Source organism: Anoplophora glabripennis, unplaced genomic scaffold (genome assembly GCF_000390285.2).
Source record: "Anoplophora glabripennis isolate ALB-LARVAE unplaced genomic scaffold, Agla_2.0 scaffold1, whole genome shotgun sequence".
NCBI classification, from domain to species: domain Eukaryota; kingdom Metazoa; phylum Arthropoda; class Insecta; order Coleoptera; family Cerambycidae; genus Anoplophora; species Anoplophora glabripennis.
In genome coordinates, this window is record NW_019417028.1 from 1161221 (window position 1) to 1185820 (window position 24600).

The 24600-nt window shown below is 33.6% G+C and overlaps 1 protein-coding gene across 1 annotated transcript in view; it reads left to right on the plus strand.

Annotated features, from left to right (window-relative positions):
* Positions 1-24600, plus strand: part of LOC108911220 — a gene marked incomplete in the record, with an annotated part of 172117 nt that overhangs the window by 67134 nt on the left and 80383 nt on the right. Inside the window, 2 exon segments of the mRNA XM_023455849.1 lie at positions 10-114; positions 8696-12151. Of these exon segments, the coding sequence (XP_023311617.1) occupies positions 10-114; positions 8696-12151 (3561 nt within the window).

Here is a 24600-nt window from a genome sequence, read left to right on the forward strand (position 1 = left end):
TTTTTTTAGGAAATTTAACGAGTATTTCCCCAGATAATGCAGAAGCTTCCCAAAGATCCTCCTACACCAATTGTACCATAAGCCCATCTACCAATTCCACCCTATCAGAAGACGGTATGTATTTTATTTACTTTCCCACAGAAATTTCTTTAAACGAATTTTTGAGAGCATTTTTATTTTTGTTAGTTTTGTTCGCCTCGTAGAATATTTTATTTCGTAACACCAACTTGATTATTTATGCTAACAGAGGCCGTTTTATATCATCGTACCTACTAACAAGGCGCATACGGCGGACATATATAAACACGGTGCCAAATACGGCTTTACTTCCGTCTTTATGGATTTTAATGCATAGGCGTCGCAGGCGGATTTTACACACAGTGACACGTTTGATTATTTTAAAGCGCTCCGTCAGAAAATTAATATGTTGATACGGAGCCTTCATAAATGATTACGAGCCACGTGACCAACAATTTTGTTTGGAGCAATAATTTTATTTCCTTCGCGCTGGCAATTAAATTAATAATTATTAAAACAATAAGATCACGTTTAAGTTAAAACAGACATTCTGTTTCACGTGGAGATTTTATTCGACCAATCAGGGATCACATTATCTCGAGCGTAGACGTAACAGTTTGTCATTGTTCATTGTAAACAAACCGTGTTATGTTGGTTGCCTAAGTTCGGCAGTCACGTATACACACCCTAGGTGTACTTAGGTTTTATAATTAATAATTTAGATTTAAAAAACGATTAATAGATTCATAGTGTATTGTAAAAAAACTTACGAAGTATGTATTTTGACAAAAAAAATAGTTTCCGTCAAACAATTCAAGCTTTAAGATAAAACTAATATAAGATAAAATTATAAAAAATACTGAGTTTTAGCTTATCTAGATTCTTAAAATTTTAAGATAGTAATTCTAAGGATCTCAAATTCTAAGCTACATATTTTGTTTGGTCCTGAATGAATAGTGATTCTTAATATTTTATACTCTGGACAATATTATTTAATCAAAACGCAGAGTTATAAGCAGAAAAAAGAGAGCAAACGACAATGCAACATTCAATTGTTTTGTTATGTTATATAATATTTCTTTGAGTTTACAAGAAAACTGCTTTTCCATTTTCTTTTAGACGGAAAGGCATAAAGAAAAGAAGGGCAGAATGTTATGTGAATATCTCTGTGCACAAGAAACATGTAATATCTTATAACTGAAAACCTGCTACCATTTTAAATATGTACTGTCAATTAAAATTGACAGGGATAACCGTCGTCTTAAAATGACGATGACTATTTTTTCTTTGTTATCGTGACTGACACACACCGGCTTTCTGCCCCAAAAATCCTGCCTTAAGAAGCGAATTAAATGAAAATCAGTATTTTATAAATAGATTAAATAAAAAATAATGATTCTTGTCTTAGATTTGATATGATATCAAGGATTATGTTGATATTATTATTTTTTTATAAAAAAAGTCCTTTTAATCTATTCATATGTTGTTTAAGTACAACAATTCATGTCAAAATTTACTGCATTTCATAACAATAAAATAATTTCAACTGTTTTGTTGAAGCAAATTTCAAAACACTAAAGTTACATTCTGTGCTATGCTACATAATACAGGATGTTTAGAAAAGAATGAACTAGACTAAGACAAAGATATCTGAGTACAATTTTGTTTCCTTAAAAAGTTACAACTATCCCAAGAATTTTTATATCAAACTTATTATTGGTAGAAACCTACGCCACCGGAAAAGAATCATTAAAATTATAAGGGTTTAGAGGACCTTTAACGATAAAAAAAGTAGCGATACTATTTTTTTATTTGCGGTTTTATTAAGAAAAATGTTGTAAAGGGGTTCTTTTGCATCTTGTCGACAACTATTTTTCGAAAAAGTATCATAGGAACTTGTATCTCTATTCTCTGGACATCCTGTATATTCATATACATAGGTATAAGTATTATTAATATATGGTGGAAGATGCCATATATTTTTGCCCTGTTTTTGATATATCTAAAAAGAAGTATTGTCTGGAAAATTTTAAAACAATGTTGATGTAAATTTATTTAGTGTTAATCTTAAAATAAGAAATATATTTTTGAAAGAAAGTACATTCCCTTGACAATAAGAATAGATCTGGTTTGGGTTTTATACGTTTTTAAAACTGGCATATTTCGAAAAAATTGTTTTGGAATTAATTTGTTTAAAATTGTAATCAAGTTTCTATTACAGTAAATCCTCAAAATCACTGGTAGACAAATCACTACACATTTCTAAATAATTTCTTATTCTAAATATACAGGGTGTCCCCAAAGGGTCTTTACAACGCTCCACCAGATACAGTGTAGCTCAAAATAAGTCGATTTAATTAAACTTACCTAAGTTAAAAAATTGATAATAATAGAGCTTTAACCATTTTACTGCAAACAGAATTGACAGAGTAAAAAACCTACTTTCTAAAAACAATAGGTATATTCTAACACAATCTAAACAATACAGGAGGTTTCTAAAATAGGGTTCCAAACTTCTGCCGCGTTTACAACTCATTGAAATAAGCCAAAAAGTTCCTATTAACATGTGCCCTAAAACGCACCCTTAGGAAGTTATATGCCCTTAAAAGGGCTCAAACAATACTGTTTTTTTCTGTTATTGACAAAACGGTCGCAAATAAATAGCAAAAAATTTATGGGTCTTACATAACTTTTTACATTAAATAACATGGGCTACTCTGTTTTTCGACATGCAAATCATATGCGTCCCATTTAGGTTGGTGAAGGGGGTTTTCGGCCCGTAATTTTTTTATTTCAATTTTTTTACAATTTTCTCTACAGATTTATAAAATTTTACGTAAAAAATATTATCTTTGTCCAAATCGATATTTCCAATGGTTTTCGAGTAAATTGAGTTTGAAAATTACTCTGCTCTTTAAGTTATTAGGCCAGAAATTACAAAAATCTGTTTATTATGGCAAATAAAAGACTGACGTTGCCACAACGCTTAACAATTTAAGTTACTGATAAACTGTCAATTGAACTTTGCAGTGTTTAATTAGTAAAAGTGGTGAGTGGAAAATTTAAGTTTTGTTTGAGCCCTTTTAAGGGGCATATAACTTCCTAAGGGTGCGTTTTAGGGCACATGTTAATAGGAACTTTTTGGCTTATTTTAATGAGTTTTAAACGCAGCAGAAGTTTGGAACCCTATTTTAGAAACACCCTGTATAACCAATCAACAAAGTAAGTAATTATTATTGTCGTGTCTTAAAAGATATGTTTTTCAATGGAGTTGAAAATAACTTTTAAACAAATTCTTTTATTAATTTACAAATTTAAACACCTTTTTAAAAGCGGTTAGCTTGAGAGACATAAGGGTATACCTTTTTTAAGCAGAAAAATTGAGGCCAAAGATTTTTCCAGCCCAAAGTGAAATACACCGTGACACGAAGAAGTTTTGACAGTGTAAATGCGTGCTAATGATCGCTTGTGTGTTATTTTTATATTTTTTCAACTTTGACACATTGTAACTCCGTTATTATCAATATTTAGACTAAGGCAAGTTATTTTGTATCTGGTAGAACGTTGTAAAGACCTTTTAGGGACACCCTGTACAATTTAAATAATTACAATCACTATGAAATTACTTTCGCGCGACCCTGGTATAAAATCTCCACCACGTCGTACGTAAATCTCACTTATCCGCTCATAAGACTACAATAAATAATAACTATATCGCTGATAAGAGCTGTAAACATATTTGCTTTTCCCATGTGTTTCTTCAGTACACAGACCCGTCGCGAACCAACGCCAGGAACCAAGAGCTGGTAGACCCGCGCCAAGAGACGCCTATGTTTTAAAAATTCACATTTTGCTAGCGCGTACCTAGGTGATATCCACCTAAACACACTTACCTGTTGTTTAAAAATCTTAATCGCTTGTTAACCGCGCTCAAGTGCATCCCAGTGGTTTTAGTGTAAAAATGTGGCGCTGGTATATTAACAACCCTTACCCCCCAAGTGACCCCGGCGACCTTACGGGAAATGTTACAGTGCTTGTTAAGTTTGATGTATTCGAAGGCATATTCTAGTATTTTTCCCAAGGTGACGTGTTTGCTTGTAATTATAGGTTTATTTTTATACCTGTGATACGACTACAACGGACGATGAAATGTTCGGAGGAAGCGGAATTTGCGGCAATTTAAAAATGCATCAGTCACGAACGTAATTCTGGTTCTCTACTAAAATGCGTTGAAAATTTCGTAATTAGTAATCGTAATTAGTAATTTCTTTGCAATATTCCATTTTTAATTTTGAGCAAGGTAGTTTAAGTTAATCAATATTAGTCCAGACGGTATCTGTTTCAAAAAGTACATATTTGGATGAATCGTATATCCACGGAGATTGTTGGCTTTTTGGCTTTCAAATATCACTAGAAATGAAAATTTTTCTATGCGCATAAAAAAACGTGGGCTTAACTTTTGGCGGCACAATATGTTTAAAAAATTCGTAAAATGTCATATTTTTCTTACTATTTAACTATGTATCTTTTCAAGAGATGATTTTAGGCGAAAATGGAAAAGGAAAAAAATATTTGTAATTCATTTTTTTACAAAATATGACTAGTTACAAATCGAATGAATCAAGATTATTATCGAATAAAATATAAAAATCGAAAAAATCACTAAAAATGGGGTTAAAAAACATTACTTTTTAGAGAATTCTTTGGGGCCTTTAAATTGGGTATAGGACCTTCATACTTGGCTCAAGAAAACTTCATGTTATGTAGAATCATCTCACCAAAATTCATCAAAATCGGTTCGATAGATTTTGCATAATAAGTTTGCAATCCAGATTTTGAAAAAAAATTTGCAAATTTTCAAAATTTTGCACAGCAAAAACCAAGGCCCTTAGATACTTGAAAATTTAATCACATATAGAAGGGCTCTCAAGCTTTCAAATGCTTTTTGAAACATTCGAATCCGTCAATAAGGAGAGCTCTGGTGCTTGTTGAAACATTTGTCGAATTTTTGTACTTATAAACAATTAGAATAACTGAATATTCAACCAAATCAAAAAATGTACACAAATTTTTGTTTTAAATTTATGAATGTATATCATATTTATTTATATGTATAAAAATATATATTAAGAATTTAATCGAACTTTTTTACATGGGATTTCGTTTTCTTCTTCGAAATTATATTCATCAACTTCTTCATTTTCAAACTCAAAATAATTATTAATTTCCGCGTTGTCTAACACCTCATTCTCGCTATCTACTTCTGCTTCTACTCCTACTTCTTCGATCGAATCGATTTCGTCATCGATTTCTGTGAAATTTTGAACATTTTTTGCACATTTGCCCTTGACAATGTGTGCACTATTCGCAGTACTTCAAACCATGCTTAACATTGATTGGCTATAACTACGTAACTAATTGACCAATCGATCTGTTTTCTTTTTTAAAGAAGCGTCTTTCCAAGAATTTTTAAAATCTATTTTAAAAAAATTGATTTGGTTGAATATTCACAAAGTTATTCTAATTGTTTATAAGTACAAAAATTCGACCAATGTTTAAACAAGCGCCAGAGCTCTCTTAATTGATGGATTCGAATTTTTCAAAAAGCGTTTGAAAGCTTGAGAGCCCATCTATATGTGATTAAAGGGCCTTGGTTTTTACTGTGCAAAATTTTTAAAATTTGCAATTTTTTTTTTAAATTTGGATTGCAAAATTATTATGCAAAATCTATAGAAACGATTTTGATGAATTTTGGTGTGGTGATTATACATAACATTAAGTTTTCTTGAGCCAAGTATGAAGGTCCTATACCCGATTTAAAGATCCCAAAAAAATTCCCTAAAAAGTAATGTATTTTAACCCAATTTTTGACGATTTTTTCGATTTTTACAATAATAATAATAATTCATTCGATTTGTAACTAGTCATATTTTGTAAAAAATTTTATTACAAACATTTTTTTCCTTTTCCATTTCCGCCTAATATCAACTCTTGAAAAGATACATAATTAAATAGGAAGAAAAATATGACATTTTTCGATTTTTTTTAACATATTGTGCCGCCAAAAGTTAAGCCCACGTTTTTTTATGCGCATAGAAAAATTTTCATTTCTAGTGATATTTGAAAGCCAAAAAGCCAAAAATCTCCCTGGATATACGTTTCATCCAAACCAAAACAGATACCGCCTAGTTTATATTAGTTTTAAACTGAAATAGCTGAAAGGGAATTTATTTTATTTTTTTAAATAAATAAATTGACGCTACAAATTCCATCCAATAAAAAAATATAGAAAAAAAAAACTGTTATTTATATCAGCTCGGATCTTTTACCTATAATTTTTCTAAAGCGATCCGTTTTATATTTATATACAGGCTGTTACAAATTCGCTTCTCACTACAGGGATCTCGGAAACGGTAAGAGATACGAAGTAGCTTAAATGGGGGCAAAGTTGCATAATCAGGGGACCAACATTATGCCTCTAAAAAATCAAGGCTAACACGATTAGTTTTCGAAATATTTGAAAAAAAAACAAAATTTTGGAAATCCGTTTTTGTTTCATTCCAGCCTTGTTTGAGGTGATATTGAAAAAAGAAGAACACTTTTTACCCTCTATCAAATGGCATAATCAATTTTTATATGTAACGTTTCGTCTCTCCAGGACCATCATCAACTTCATTTTTGTAAATACGACCCTGGAAATTTTATTACATTTTTTTGCAAGCCTTCATGGCCCCCAATACTGTACTGCCTCAGCCCGAACCAGATTCAGACGTTTTGTCTCGAAAAATTCATCTTCAATGTATTCGTTCCAAATGTATCTTTTTTAGTTAGATTTCTATGTTTACTGAAGTATACCATACGAAAAAAATAAAGCATCTTCTTATTATTTTATCTTTTCAAATGGATAATCAATTCAGATCTATGGATGTGATGATATTGTACCTTCAGGTCAAAAAAATGTATAAATTCTACCCGAGATTTTATTCATCCTACTCGTGTATAAATTCTCTAGTGTACATTATATCTTTTAATCTTGCAATTTTCATATTTTTATAACACAGCTATAAATATCGTTATTATCATTATAAAACAAATTATTTAAAATATTCGTGCGGTTTCTTTTATTACATTTATATTTAATTTTGCAATTTTTAATGATAAATAAATTTCAAGATCAACAGTTTCCAATATATATTTTTTTAATATACTGGTATGTCTATTTATATAATTTACGTAATAAGAGATTATGCATTGTTTACAAAGTATAAATAAATTTCCAGTCTAAAATTTGCATAAACTTCACAAGCATTATCTGCAATGAAATAAATTTTAAAGAACAGAAATTCAACCTTTTTATGTGCAAATTTTAAAAGATATCGTAACATCGAATTAGTAGTTTCATTTTATCGAGTATTTCACTGACAATAAAAGTTAAAAATGGAATAAACAAACATTTTGCCAAATATAGAATTTGGCATAGCACAAAAGTATTTTCTGAAGAGGTAACTCTTCACAAAATATTTTTAATACATAGAAAAAAATTCGGTATGATGAAATAATATTAATCTTTCGTTGGTTCTGGTCCTCAATGACAATAAAATAAATATTGTTTGACAAATATTATATGGGATCCCTATGTCTACGGAAGTAGATAAATATATAGATAAAACGTCGCTCTTAAGAATGGATTACCTGTTTGAAATATAAAAAGAAAGTCATTCATAGATCAGTACAATATGAAATCTTTTAGTAGTAACTTCAGTAAGTGAAAGTAAACCCTAAGTTACTTTAGTACAATTTTATTCCTTAAAAAGTTATCGACCTCCCGAAAAAAAATTTGTTTAACTTTTTGGATTTCAATGAAATTTCAACCGTTTCAAAGATTTTGAGAAAACGCAATCAGCAAAAAATAAGGCGAATAACAAGACAGATATTGCTATCAACTTAGCGGTACTATTGAAGTAGTCACATTCTTCATCACACACCCTGTGTATTCATCCTATTCCGAAATTTGTTTGTGTAATTATTGTATTTTCCTGTTTTGAGACGCCGATTTCAATAACCTTGACTAGTTTCTCATAAAAAGACATGTAATTAAACACTGAAGGAAAATTTGAATAATTTTATTCATCCAAAATTGTTTGAAGTCGCATTATGTATATAATAGATATTACACTAATACGGTTCGACCTTCAAAATCAGAAAAAAAAAGTTTAAGACTGAAAGTTATAGGAAGCTTTTTGATTTTTGATACTTTTGTTACAGAAACAATTGAATATCGTATTAGCAAGAGATAAACGTATCAGTATATACTTATTTAGAGGCGATTACAGGGATATGATAAATAGTTTTAATTTTTCTATTTCAAAACGGTGATTAGTAATATTTATACTTGTATTTATTTTATTGGCTGCTCTGTATGCAAAACTCGAAGGAAGAGATTAATTGCTATGACATAAATGATATCCAAAGCAAAATATTCCGTTCATAAGAAAACAATTCTGTCTCTTCTAAAGGGCAAAGTTTGTAGACGATATTGACTTACTCAAAGATCAGGTACAAAGCACTGTAACACTTCTCGGATCCCATTAACCCGCTTACCACCCCATTTTCGGTGTTTTATCGGTGTTCCTTCGGCATAAGCTTCCAACCATAATATGAAATACGATTTACGTAGGAAACAGTAGCGGTTCCACTTCCATACCGAATCAGCACCCCCATTTCGAAAATACCCCAGATAATATGAGCGATAACGGTAACGCTACCTCAAAGTCCAAAAAGCGCAGGCAGCGACGAAAAAATCGCAAACTTAGCGATAGCCAGAACGACAACAACGATATTAACCCACCGAACTGTGATAATATAGACAACGTAGCTGTGGAATCTAAAAACGTAGAAGAAATTAAAGTGAACTACCGCGTAGATTCCCCCGTAGAAATAACAAAGAAGAAACCGAAACTCAGCAAAATTCCAGTCAAGAGCAAAAGCTTAGACGACGATGAAATGATCAAAATCCAAGAACTTTCCGAAACAAGCGAATCAGAAGATAAAGACACCCAAGCGATCGTAAGTGAAGCATCTGAGAGCGAATCTGAAGTGAGCGACTCAAAGGCAGAGAAACCTCCGAAAGGCACCTTAAGCTCATTGTCCTTAACCCTCGAAGAGTATTACTCAGAGGAAACCGCGCTAATGTCCCCCGAGGACGAACAAAAGCTTAGAAACTTCCTAGAGGGGCTGAATCTAGTGAGCGGACCCGAGGAAGCCGCTAAATACGCTAGCGAAAGAGGAACGGAAAACATAAAAGTAAAAAAGTCCCAAAAAAGGGCAGCTCTCGAGCAATACTTTTTACCGATATCACAAAACCCGAGATACCTAGACGCCATCAGCGAAGAACCCAGCGACAGGGACAGCGACAGGGATCAACCAGATCTAACCCAACATTTAAAACGGGGCACCCCTGAGACGGAAATACCCGATAAAGATAAACCTCCAGCCCCACCACCAAGGTTACATAAAAACAAAAGACGGACGTTGTTGCAAAACTACGTGACACCCATCCAGCAAGCTCCTGCTGTGTTGGTAGATACAAAAATAGTAGATAACCCTACGGTCACAGAAGGATATTTCAGCACCAGCAAAACGGCTGAAGCTACTTCTTCTGTTGAAGTGGTCTACCTTGATTCCACAGGAAGCAATTCCCCAGCCGAATGCGACAGTGCCAGTAACGACAGTTACACTTTGGATTCACAGAAAAGTACCAGTAACGAAGAGATATCCAAAGAGGAAATAATAGTTAATGGAATCTCTTCAAGTGAGAGCGATACGGTAGGAAAAAGTAGTGAAGATATCAGTAACTTCGAAGGGATTAATAAAAGTGAGGAAAAGACAAGTAACATATCAACTAAACTTACAGAAAAGACTGATAGAATACCTGTTAACAAAGCCACTCCGATTTATAGTAATGTTATAATAAACAGAGCTCAAATTAACAATAATGTAGGTGTAAAAAATGAACCAGTTGTGGAAAAAATTAATGTTCAGAGTAATTTTACTGTTATCTGTAGAAAGGACAACGGTAATCAAGAAACCCGTCGAGAACTATCCGGAGAAAACGAAACTCTTACAACTTCTAAATCTACGAAGTGTAGTTTCGTCGTTAAGTGCGACAAATCCAGTAAAGAAACCGACACGAAACAAAAGATAATAGAAAGTGGAATACTCTCTCAACTAACCCCTCCCCCCACACCTGACAACATGTCACCAAAGAACGGAATAAATGACTTGCCTTGCTTTGTCGAGACTGACTCTTGTAGAATTGAAGAAGTAACCATTAACCACGGAAATGCCAAAAGTCTTAATGGTACGAATGATTCCGCTACTAACCACACAACTCAGAGTCGTGACACTGATATAAATAAAAAGGAGACCAAAATTGAAATTACAGAAAAAGCAATCAGTTCCGAAATAAAACAAAACTCAGTCGAACTACCGAATATTCCAATACCAAATAGAGAAACAAGTGCATACAAGAAATACGCAGACAAAAGTAAAATTCTCTCGAAGGAAGAGAACGTAAAGAAAGATGACATCATATACACCAACGTCATCAGTCCTCCGCCACCATCTAGATCTCCGTCGATGAGCAGCAGTTCAAGTGTGGACAGCTCACTTTGCACGGCCAAATACAACCCACTGAACTCATCTATAGCGGACGTCACGTCAATCGCCAAAGACGAAGACCTAAACAAGGAGATTCCACAGTTTCAGCCCCTGGCCCTAAGGGAAATTTGCTTGAATTCCCTCTTAACCCTCCCCTTCGGTGCGGACGTTCTGCAGGAATTAGCAGACGTCTCGGAGAGTATCGAATCGTACACTAATAACCTTCCCAGTAAAATCCTTCCCAAACTAATTCCTAATCTACCGGCTTTTGTAAATAAACCAGAGTCAGACCCTAATAATGATTCTTGTAAACTTTCAGTCAGAACAATGCCCATAGCGAAAGAATGGGTGGGCATTCCTACGGAAAAAGATCCAAAACTGCTGATGTGCGTGTCGCCAAAGCAAAAAGAGGAACTAGAAAAAAATAAACCGGTTACGGACGAAGCAGGCAAGTTAATAGATTTGCACGAGAAGTTCGTGAATAGGAGACATCAAGAGGAAATAAGGAAAGAGGCAGAGGAGAAGGTTACAATAACAAGTATTAGCAACAGCACCGGAAATGTTTCTGTAACCAGCCCAACTGGGAATAGGCTCCTGGAAATTATTCGAGAGGAGCCTTCAACGAACGAGGAGAATTACCTTTACTTCGTGGAAAAGGAGCCGGTGGATATAAGCGCGACTCTTCCCAGAGTCCGAAACGCGGAAAGCGCCAGACTAAAAGCGAAGAACTTGTCGGAATGGCTTAGTTTAGCCCGCAATAAAAGCATGAGCGAGAGCAATCTGAGCAGCGCCACGGATATTCCTGAAAATAACTTGAGGAAGGACTTCAATGCACAACCCACACCAAGACGTCGCACTTCGCTGCCGTACGACCTCTACGAGCGCCAAATGATCTACTTGCAAGAAAAAGAAAGAGAAATCCAACGCCAGTTGGAACAGTTGGAGGACGAGAAGCGAAAACTGAGTGCGGACATGGCGCCCTCTCGTCAGTTCCAGGCGGAAGACTACCGCTTCTCCCGCAGGGGCGACTTCGCGGAAAATAAGAACTCAGCCCCTAGGCCCGCCTCGATGCCGGCTATGCCGACCGAGTTTTTCAGACAACAGATGTACGAGGAGTACATGGATAAATTCGCGGAACGCGAAGACAGGAAACAGAATAAGGTAATCAAAGTGACATCGAGCAAAGACGACAACAACAACACGGAGAACAACGAATCCGTACGCGGTAAGGAGATAATCCACCCAATACACATCGAAAAGGAGTTTCTGGAGAAAGTCAAACAGAAGCAAGATCAAGGAAAACTGGGGAAAAATAGAGACAGTGTGGGGAGGGAGGGTAGTTTAGATAAGGAGAAGGACGAGGAGGAGCCCGTACTAGTGATGGACGGCGATAAGCTGAAGGGGGCCAAACAGTTACCGAAACACCTGCAGGAGTTCGTTTCGATGACTAAACAGGTTGCCGACGATGCCGATGGTGAGTCAGAGTGTCTTCATGTCGTAAAGTTGTGTAACAACTGTCAGTTTTCTCACTAATAAATAACCAAAAAGTCTAGCTGCTTATACTCGTACGTTATTCTAATGACTCGCCATTTGACTTAATGCGAGCTCCCATCACGCGTTGAAGGCGTAAAAACAGAATCAGTAGTGGCTAAAATTAAAATTTTAAAATAGGTTACTGTGTACAGTCCGCCGCAAAAGCGAATGAACTATCGTTTTCTCGGTCTATTTATTGCTTTCAGGAAATGACGATCCAGCACACAATATATAATTTTTTGAATTGTAACCTGCACTATAATTACTGTATCCCAACTTTCAAACGACCAGTGAAGTTACAATTTAATTAAAAAATAATTTCTTTAAATAACTACCTTGTTAATTAGGTGTTGGGAAATGCGTTTGCAGAAGAAAGTATTACAAAGAGGCGAAGAGAGTCAATAGGGTCCTAAGCAAAAAAAGAGCGCAGTCTAGTAGCTTGTTGCATGAGATTGACGCGACACTCACTTTAGCTCAAGGGTTTTTGCTTCGTAGAGGTTGGTTGGCCCTTCTGCATTACTTAATCACTAACTCCATATAACATGCATGATTTTTTTTCGTGTGATTAACAACCTTATTTTATGTTAATTTTAAAGTTGTATACGAGATGTTATGATTACAAACTAATTTTTAAAAATATAAGAGAAAATTATATAAACTAGGTAATATATAATTAACTTTGGAAAATATCCAACATTCAGGTAAGAATAAATGTTAAGATTGTAACACACTAGGAATATTTATGTGAGTTTCTTGTGCATGTATATAGGCCAGGAAAAAGAGCTGGGAATCACTAAATATTATGTACAATAACATATTAATTTCCACAGTCATAAAAATGGGGGAAAGATTGTTTACAGGCTGGTTAATTGTATAATTTTTACGTAAATTTACGTTTTTCGCTTATAACTTTTTCCGTTCATTTCCACGAAAAAACAGTAAGATACTTTTTTTCGCCTTCAAAAGACCTACAAAACTAGCCCTCAAGCGTCAAAAAATATTGATTAGATCAAACGTTATAAACAGAAGAAATTTATTTATGTCCTTTGAATTAAACATTTATAAACTGCGTTATTATTACCAGAGCGTTTTGGCATCGCATCCTCTTATTCCTTATCACTGTCTAATAACTCATACGAAATCTGGAATCGGTAAGTTGAATAGTTTACAAGTTATGACCTTATAAACAAATTAACTAATTATTAGTCTGGACGATCCCGAGTATCTTCCACAATCGCACTGATTTTTTTCATGATAGATTTCATAATAATACATTGAAATCTATCATTTTTTTTTTTAATTTGAAATTTGCAACCTCGAAAGTTTTTTTATTTTTTAGCCTTAGTTGCAAAATGAAATATACGACGCATGCTCGTGATATAGTTATATATTATTACATATTCGGAAAGCTTATGAAAAAAGCTTTAAGTTAAAAAAAAATTGTCAAGATTCGTTGAAAAACAACGGAGTTACAGACTGTCAAAGTTGACGGCCTATTGTTAAACAAATTAGGTTGGTAGCGGCAAAAAAATACTGTCATAACCGGCAACCCGAGTACTTTCCCAGATAAAAATATTTTATTTGTGGAAGTATGTTAAGTGCATAAGAAATATTGTCAAAAGTCAGTGGGTCGCTTGATTTTTCGGCGAGACGTGGTGCGGCGGAAGGGTGGGGGAAGCGAACGACAGCGTGTCCGAAGAAAATGACGATAATATTCATAGTCCTGCCGTTAAAAAAGCGACATTCGCTTGAAAATAATATATTAGACTGTCTGTAACTCCGTTGTTTTTTTTAACTTAAAACTCTTTTGTTAAGCTTTCCAAATATGTAATACTTGCAACCAAGGCTAAAAAATAAAAAAAATTCCAATCTGCAAATTTGAAATTTAAAAAAAAATTATAGATTTCAATGTATTATTATGAAATCTACCATGATAAAAATCAGTGCGATTGTGGAAGATGCTCAAGATCCTCCAGACTAATAAATTAGTTAATTTGTTTATAAGGCCATAACTTGTAAACTATTCAACTTACCGATTCTAGATTTCGTGTGAGTTATTAGACAGTGATAAGAAATGAGAGAATGCGATGCCAAAACGTTCTGGTAATAATAACGCAGTTTATAAATGTTTAATTCAAAAGTCATAAATAAACTTCTTCTGTTTATAACTTTTGATCTAATTAATATTTTTTGACGCTCGAGGACTACTTTTGTAGGTCTTCTGAAGACGAAAAAAAAGTACTTTACTGTTTTTTCATGGAAATTAATGAAAAAAAGTTAAACAATTAACCACCCTGTAAACAATCTTCCCCCCATTTTTATGACTGTGGAAACTAATATGTTATTGTACATAATATTTAGCATCTATAGTGATAAATTCAGCTTGCCGAAACAAAAAGTCGCGTCCAACTCTATATTTCCTGGCCTATATAGAGCGTGACATTACAACATGTCAAAAATGAAGGCGCTTTATTCTCGCCCAAATTTAGGAATATTTATTTAAGGAGAGATTTTTTTATTTAGGAATTTAGTAAATCTATGCACACTAACAAATGATTCAGTATTTTTGCTTTACTTGCAGTGTAGGTGAATACTGGATGCTAAGTATAATACATAAGTAGTGTTAATTTGGAATATATCGCAATTATACAACAATTAAAATAAAAGATGTCCCAAAAGAACTGCAGGATTTCATGAGAAAAAAGATTTTATTGGCATAATTTCTATATATTCTTAAAGAAGAAAACTGAGAGACATTTTTAAAACGAAAATTTTTATTCATTTATCTTACTAAAAAAAAAGGTTATGCAGTCAAGAAAAATTTTAATCTTTATTAATTTATTCTGTTTGATCTTTGATTTTTTTTTCGGGAGATTCATTTGAAGACTCATTTGGATACCCCACTTCTTTTAAGAAAATTTTGTATCATGTTTTCGTATAGCTGCGGTTGATTTTCGTTGATAACTCTCCAAATCTCAGCCTTTAATTCAGGAATGGTATTTGTTTTCCGTCACACTATCACTCACCGTAGCAATATTTTCGATTGAACGGTCAGTACGAGGTCACCCTGTTTTTTATTGTCTGAAACTTAACCGGTTTGTGCAAATTTGGCAACTAATGTTTCCATAGTTTCATTGGGGATGTTCCTTCTACCGAAAATTCCACAGTCTCAGCTACACACTCTACGTACTTGTAATGAATTTTCACAATCTTCACTCGCTACATTTTGTCTAACCGCAAACTATGCCGAATTAACCTAGCTAATCTACACTGTAAAAAAAATTCACTCAAATTTCAGTCAATTTTACTCAATAATATATCAATTTCTGTCCACACCTGATTGAGTGAAATTTTCACACTATTAGTATGAGTACAACTGAGTGAAATTATTGCATCAAAAATGAGTGAGTTTTACTCAAATCCGAGTTACTGCTAACTATCAATCGAGTGACTTTTGACTCTATTATGAGTATATAAAACGTTGACTTTTTCTCTAATATAAATTTAACCAACAGTAAGTAATTTTTTACTCAGACTTGATTTACATTCTCTTTAAATTTTAATTTAAATATCCTTGTATTAAAGTCATAAACTACTAAGCTGCCACAGTGGTTTCTACACAGATCTGTTTCAGAGACAACATTTTAGGTCTCGATTAAAGAAATTGGTGAACTGATCGGACGAATAAATTGCCATAATGTACGTTACAAATACGTAATTTTAGATAACAATTTAACTATCCGTTTATTTATTGTAATTAAATTTAAATACATACAATTTTTACTAGAATAACCAGATAAACTGATACTTGTCCAAGTCCAAAGCACACCAAACGCCATACTGCCATCAACCACGCCACGGTCACGAGATAACCTAAAGGGACGATGGGAACAAAGACAACACATCTGGATATGAAAAAGGGTGGGATCACTTAGTAAGGACATTTACTCTGATTTAGGCACAAGTGCACCAAATACGAGTTTACGTGAATAATTTATTTAAGAAGTATGTACCTATATTTGAATGAAAGTATTCAATTTTAGTTTAAATATAATCACAAATGAGTAAAATGATCAAAATCCCCGATATTGAGTGGAAATGTACTCAATAATTACACTCAATAGATTCACTCCGAACCTTTATTACTTTCACTTACACCGATTCTTTTCCAGTGTAGTTTTAAAGCAAAATACCAGAAAATTTATTTTAAAGATATCGTTACTGAAAGGGGACCGCCTAGCCGGGTGTCTTGGCTGGTGGATTTCGATCTGCCGAGTCAAGCATCACGGACACAGGCTGGAATTTGGATGGGTGACCTAAGGCAGGCTCGGGGACGTGGCTGTGGCAACCTACCAGAGACCTGGGTCGCTCAACATTTTCCGCATGCGTGTGGTCCCCGATAAATGGTAATGAGAACAGAGCAAAGAAAATCTCTGTAACTCAAGACCATGCTATCATACATAAAACTGTACGAGACTTTGCCATCAAGCCACCCCTGTAGTAAATAGGATGGTTTGAAGAAAAGTACTCGAGTAATTAAGGAGGGTGTACACGTGGGCTAATAAGGCCTAAGTGCCGCGGTGGAAAAACAATTCCACCACCCTCCGACATACATACATACATACATACATACATACATACATACATACATACATACATACATACATACATACATACATACATACATACATACATACATACATACATACATACATACATACATACATACATACATACATACATACATCGTTACTGAAAATATATTATTTTTACTGTGCATTCCATAGAACTGACATTAAATCTAACATATGAATTTTCTGAACATACCATGAGGTAGAGATGTAACTTTGAAAAAATATAAATACTGTGCAAATAATTTGTTACGAAAAGCACATCCTGTATGAAGTACGTAAAACGATGACGAATTTTTACGCTAGCTAATAAAAGTTATTTTTCACTGCCGAACCGTTCTCATCAATCCGCATATTGTTTTCCCAAACTAAACTCTGCCAGGACAGATGTATATTTACGTTTCTCTATAGCCGACTTTCTGCTAATTACTTGCCATATCGCATTTAAAATTTTTTCGTATACTCTCTTATTTTTCCGTTGATGTGACTGTAAAAATAAACTATTGGGTTTACCCTCGATCTCTAATGAACTACTCAAATTTAAATAATATTTTAAGGAGCGGAGTAAGGACTATTTTTGGCAGGAAAGAATTTAGCGTCTTCGCGAAAGTCGACTGCAAAGCAGGAAATGATTATTAATTATAAACTAGTGGAAAAAATGTCCATCGATATCTCAGAAACCAATGGTTGCACAGAAAATCGACGGTGGGTTTCAGAAACTTGAATGAATTCTCTACAAGGCCCTGGCACGGTTTTTTAGAAAAAAAAAATTTATCCTTGAAAAATCGTATAAAATAGGACTTTTAGGGGTCTTCTAGAAAATCAAGTGTCACATTGAGAATATTGGTAAAATGACTAATGTTAAGTGTGCCTTTTACAGGTCATTGTACCCCTAAAAGCCCTACAGAGTTTCAATTCGATCCATCAAGATGCTTTTTTTGTTTCATTCGATTGAATTTAAAAAAAAATTAAAGGATCACGTTTTTTTGCCATTAAATGCTCATAATCTGTAAAAAAATGAAAAAAACATTTTTTTCCTGATTTTTTTTTACATTCTTATTGCAGAAAGCGTTTGAAATTATGAAAAAAATAAAAAAATATTTGAAAAATTTTTTCGAAAAAAAATTTTTTTTAACCGATTTTCAGAAATTTCGCAAAACCGCCGGCATTAGCGTTACCCAAAGCGTATCACGTGGAGGTTGCACGGTCGGATTTACGCTTCTTTTACACACGTGCGAAAAGCGTTTGAAGTTATGACAAAAAAAATTATATTTTTCAAAAAAAAAAATAATGAAATTTTTTTTCTACTGAAAAAAGGTGGTTTGAAAAAAAAAACTGTTTGTTTTAGTGTTCTGTAAATTCGGAAAAAGCGTTTTATGAATTCAGAAGTACCGCAGCAATTAATCTCTGAAAAGGGTGTAGATCGAGGTCAATATTCGGTTAGGGGTATCAACTTTTTTAATTTTTTTTTTGTCATAACTTCAAACGCTTTTCGCACGTGTGTAAAAGAAGCGTAAATCCGATCGTGTAACCTCCACGTGGTACGCTTTGGGTAACGCTAATGCAGGCGATTTTGCGAAATTTCTGAAAATCGGTTCAAAAAAAAATTATTTTTTTTTTATAATTTCAAACGCTTTCTGCAATAAGAATGAAAAAAAATCTGTAAAAAAATGTTTTTTTCATTTTTTACAGATTATGAACATTTAAAGCCAAAAAAACGTGATCCTTTAATTTTTTTAAAAATTCAATCGATTGAAACAAAAAAACGGCTTGATGGATCGAATTGAAACTCTGTAGGGCTTTTAGGGGTACAATGACCTGTAAAAGGCACACTTAACATTAGTAATTTTCCCAATATTCTCAATGTGGCACGTGATTTTCTAGAAGACCCCTAAAAGTCCTATTTTTTACGATTTTTCAGTCATGTTAAGGACAAAAAATTTTTTTTATAAAAAACCGTGCCAGGGCCTTGTAGAGAATTCATACAAGTTTCTGACACCCACCGTTGATTTTTTGTGCAACCATTGGTTTCTGAGATATCGATGAACAAAGAGAAAATGATCCATTTTCATTCAAAGTCCGATAGCTCAGCGAGAAATGGTATCGAGACCAAAAAAAAAAAAAGAAATTGAAGCTAAATGAACAACCTATCTAATCCATAAGGTGGTTCAGTTGGAAACATTTTTTTCAAGTCCGGACACCAAAAATAAGATCGAAAAAAATTTGGAAAAATTTTTTTTCATGATATTCATTAAGATTGCGCGATAAGTGTTACTTGAATTTTTTTTTTGCAAGATCCAAAAATTAGAAACTTCAAGATTCAAATTGCTTTTTTTTACTCCAATACGACCATTTTTATCAAAGATACAGCCATTTGAAAAATCGCCGAAAATTTAGATTTATTTTTTGATCCTTTAATTTTTTCCACTAGTGTATTTCCAATATTCTAGATGTAATATTTAGATTACGTGTTTCGATAATATAAAACTGTTATATAAAATCACATAGAAGCAATAAAACAGCTGAACGCAAACATAATATGATCACACTTTATACCCACCGTTCCAAAAATAATTCATTATTTTAAATTCGACACCTGATTACATATTTGACACAAAATTGGCTTGGACAGGTCAAGTGGTCAGTACACGTTCTGATGCAATGCTTTTTTAATAACATACTGTCGCTGTACAAAATATAGTACCCCTTGCCAAGAAAATGACAATTACAAACTGTTGATATTGCAGGAAACAACTTCTCTGCGGCCTAATGCCTTGACCATCACTGATAAGAACCTGTTCACATTCACATTCATCGGAATAATTAACCAATAATTATTTTAATAGTTGCATGTAAGATAATCCGTTTCAACCGTTTTGATTTCTTCTTGGAAGCGATTATGGAATAATGGTAACATAAATTGCAGCCTTGCTAAAGCATATCATTTTTACGTAACGTAACCACTACTCAACTGAAAAATCTCAGAAGATCACAAATAAATTGGTCGAAAATATTCCATTTTATACTACTTTAATTATCTTAATTACGAATTTGGAATCTGACTTTATTATTATTTAACTTTTGCAGTGGATCAAGTTGTTAATACAGTCATTGACGCAATGAGTCTATTTTTATCTGTAAATCCGAAATATTTATGTGTGCACTTTCGTAATAGGGTAGTTAAATGTTTCTTAACATAATAGTATTACTCGGTTGGTTTTTACATATAATTCTCATTTTTTATAATGCTTTTACCTGTAGAATAAAGTTCATATTCATTTTGTTATCTGTGCGGAAAAAAGTCATAAATATCGTACCAGAACAAGCTCGCGCTCCAAGAATCAAACTATATTTACTACACCAGATACACATCCATACGTACTTGCATAAATATTGTATTTGGCATCACAAAATATTTTGCGGATGATATAACATCAGTTAAAAGTTATTCCTTGTGACAAAAACCAGATGCTGTTGCAAATATTAACTCCTACTTCTTCTCCCACGGGAGATTGTGCTATTTATTTTCAGACTATGATCAGTTTGATTTATTTTTAATTTCATCTATTATTAAATTGCAGTAATTTTAAAGACAAATAACTTACTAACATGAGCAACTACTTCTTTGTCCAATTTGGAAGATTTAATAATGGTAAATTTGTAAAATAATTTTCAAATACAGGGTGATTCACAAATAGTGATCAAAAATGAAACCTCGTATTCTTTGGTGAATTTTAAGGGGAATCTTTCCTATAAAGTTTTTGTTTAGGACAGTTCCTTACAGGATACAGGGTGTTAAACTTCAAAAAATATTTTTAAATTTTTTAAATAATTTAAATACCTACTAGTAAGTGAAATAATTTGAAATTGGGCACATGTATGTATGCAAACATTGTCCAAAATCTGAGGGCTTTTCCTAAAATTTACAAGCTCCAGTAGCGGAGACACAGGGTACCGGTGGCATATTTTTCTACATCAAATAGTACGTCACTGCTTTACGGTAACAATCATGATATTTTTGGATTTGTCTTTCAATTTTCTACAAATTACTACTCTCTTATGTTTTTCGAAAAAAGCCTGATTTTTTAATAAAACCTAAAAAATTATTTAACACACTTACTCCAGAAATTGGTATATTTATATTTGAATTTACCCCGAGTAATAATTAATTGGATATTTCCCCTAACAGAATCCGTTATATCTAATTTTTGTACAAAACAATTGACACATTTGGCCATGTTTTGAACAGTGTAAAGTGGATAAGTCTAACAAAAAAGTTTGATTAAATCGAAACAACATTTCGTAAAACCTTTAAAATTTCGCTGTCTTTTCTAGTAAGGTCATTCAATTCAATATCACTGTAATCAGAAAAAGGAGCCGATTCCAAAAAGCGACAAGTACAGGGTGTCGCAAAATGTTCTTCAGAGAAAATATAATAAAAATTTGGATTACTAGAATTAGTGATATTAAAAAAAATTGTGGGACATGAAAAGAAAAAGAGTGAGGTAACTAAGAAAGAAAAATAATAAATTGGGGAGCTGACAACTAAAGTTTTGAAAATAGAATTTTTAATTTAAAAGGAAGATAATTTGATTGCCAGAAAAAAAAACAAATGTATTCAATAAAGAAAAACCATTCATAAGGAGTAGAAGAAAACAGTCTCAAGAACTATACTAATTGAAAATTACGGACAATAGAAACTTAAGTAGGTCCAATAAAAAAACAAAGTTAACTGTTATTATAGAGTATTACCCAATTTCGAGTCAACACAGATCTCATCCAAGACACCGATAGGGAATATAGAAATATCAGCAAGGAGGTAAACAACGAGTTATATGACAGATGATAAGTCAGGAACAGAAGTTGTGCTAAGGTACAGGAAAGAAATAGAGGAGAAAAGAAATTATTGTATTAGACAGTGGTAAAGAGGTATAAACCCCTAATATAACACAGACGTGTTAAATTTAATATTTAAATCCAAACAAATCTTGGATATTGTTATTTAGTTAGAGTAGAGGAAGTGGCGTAGATTTAATTTAAGAATAACGTACTTACTACTATTGATAGAACATTGAAATATATTGGATCAGAATAATTAAATAGAAATTATTTTTACGAGAAATAGAATAACTGTGGTCAGTTAGAAGCCTTCTTCTTTTCAAGATTAAGTATCTAAATTCATTAATCAGTATATGTATTTTAAAATCAAAATTCTAATCTTCTCAGAACCTTACCCTGAGGTAAGACTGCTCATATTAGATTTCTCAAACAGACTTTCCCTATAAACATAACAAACTAAATTTGAATCAAATTACAACTATATACTCATGTGTGCTGGTGTCCAGACAATAAAGTAGAAAATAGAATACAAAGAAGAAGCGAAGCAGAATAAGTAAACACAAGTAAGAAAATTACCATCTTACAAGAATTTATATTTAGATTTATAGTTAGTTATATAGACCCATATTTAAAGGATTTTCAATGTAAAATTTAGAAATTATCAACATTATTTTTTTTGACATCCTCTATTTCGAAAAGGAAGCAGTTGCGGACCTACGTTTATAGGAATTTTTTTTCGTATTTTTGGATGTAGAATCTGCTCTAGAATTCTCTGAATAACATTTTACATATACTTTTATTATTTTCTTCTTAGATTAGAAAAACAAAAAAGCTAAGGAGAGTGGCCCGGTTATCTGAATGACCCTGTACATTTTAGAAACCGCTTGTATACATAATGTGTTTACCTTGCATTTAGTTAATGATACTAATAAATAAGCATTAGTTTTACATCAATGGAATGGCAAGAACGGTATATTTCCATTAAATCATACCAAACCTGTCAATTACCTCCGAGATCACAATTTAAAAAAAGCAGCCAACGAAAATATCGCCATTAGTTAATAGACCCCAGATGACGATACAAAAGTCTAAATCATCTACATCCTGGTTGTCAAACATATCGCCAATTCATCAAATATAACTGTCTATGAAAAACAATTCTAAATCGGTCCAGCGTCGAGCTGGTGGTTGCCTCACGGCGTCGCGACGTTCAGTCCGCCGCGTCGCTTTCTCAGCTGTGCACGCGCGCAGCCACGCGCACTACCAAGTGACATGCATATCGTGCACTTTTTCATCTGGGGTGTTTCCTAGTGCGCCAGTTTTTGGAATATGATCGCGCCCAGTCCCACCTTCAAAGCAGTGGCGTCACGCCCAAGTAGGTCTTACAATTTTTTAAGGGAGATTTTGTCGCGTATAATTCGGCTCGTTCTAGACTTCGTGACTGCGGAAACGCCAATAGTTTATTTTTTATACCACCGCGCGTAAAATGCTAACTTTACACGTGGATACATTTCGTATGGTACCTATTGGTGAGATTATCTCACCAGCAGCATTATTGTTTAAATTGAAATATCAAGTTAAACACGTTTAATAGTTTCAAAATACCACCCAGACTCAGAGATGGTTAACGTGGCGGCTTTAGTCACACACAACGTAAGTTTAAAACTTGTGTGGGAGTGTTTACAAATGCTGACTGAATTGGGTACCACTGATACAGTCAGACTGTGTTGGGCGCCAGCACACAAGGACATTGAGGGAAACGAGGAATCGCATGAATTTGCTAGGAAGGGATCCGAAACAGATTTCATTGGTCCAGAGTCCTTCTGTGGTAGATCTCCCAATGTGATCAGGGAAGCTCTGGGCAAATAGACTGAATCAGAACCTAGGAAATACTGGACTTCGAGAACTGGGCAAAGCCATGCGAAGGAACGTATGGAGTGCCCTTTGCAAAATGAGCTCAGGAAAGTGACGGGACTCATAACGGGACACTGTCACTTAAGAAACATCTATACAAGCTAAGGCTTTTAGACAATCCGATCTGTCGAGGTTTGGACTTGGCGGATGACACTTCTGCGAATGCCCAGGATTTGCACGTGGTAGAATGACGCTCCTGGGAAAACCCTTTTTGGAACCCAAGGAGCTGAGAGACGTATCGGCAAGGAAGCTTATGGACTTTGTTAAAGCTACTTGCTGAGTAGATTTGAAAATTGGGATGCACAATAGGCCTCGCTGCTATAGACAGAAGAAGAAGAGGAACAAATAATATGAATGGGTGCACAAACAATTCGAGGATTGTTATGTTTGAAAACAGAGAAGAATCTTGCAGAATATGTGTCCCCTATTTATTCTCCAAAAAGCGCAAAACACGTAAAACCTTTGAGTCTTCAGTGAGGATATTCCAAGATGAAAGCTTTACTCATATCTGAAAAATACATCAATCTTGAACAACTTTCTAAGTTAATAAAGCAGCAGTCTGTGGGGACTATACCAAGAAGTTAAAAGTGTTCAGCAAAGATGAAAGATACAAATTTGTCAACGAAGCATTTAACAATACATATTTATTTAATGATGAAGATTTTAATGCAATCCAGATTTTTATTGAGAATTGGGTTAATTGCACATTTTTGTCTGAAAAATTAATAAAATACTGATTCCCTTATTTACCGACCTTTTAACTGAAATCGAGCAATAAAACCATGCAATAAAATTATTTATGGCGCAAACTCGACGAAAATCGTGTCAAAAGTAGTCACTTGCGATTTAATTTTTATATTTTTAGAGGCTAAGGGTCCCAGTAATAGATTTTGCTTACAACTGATTCCTACATTTTAATTTTTGAAAGATTGCGAGCAAGTTTATTTTGTTTTTTAGAAAACGCATCGCAGGAAATAAAAGGTTAGTTTTATCTGTCCTGTCTATG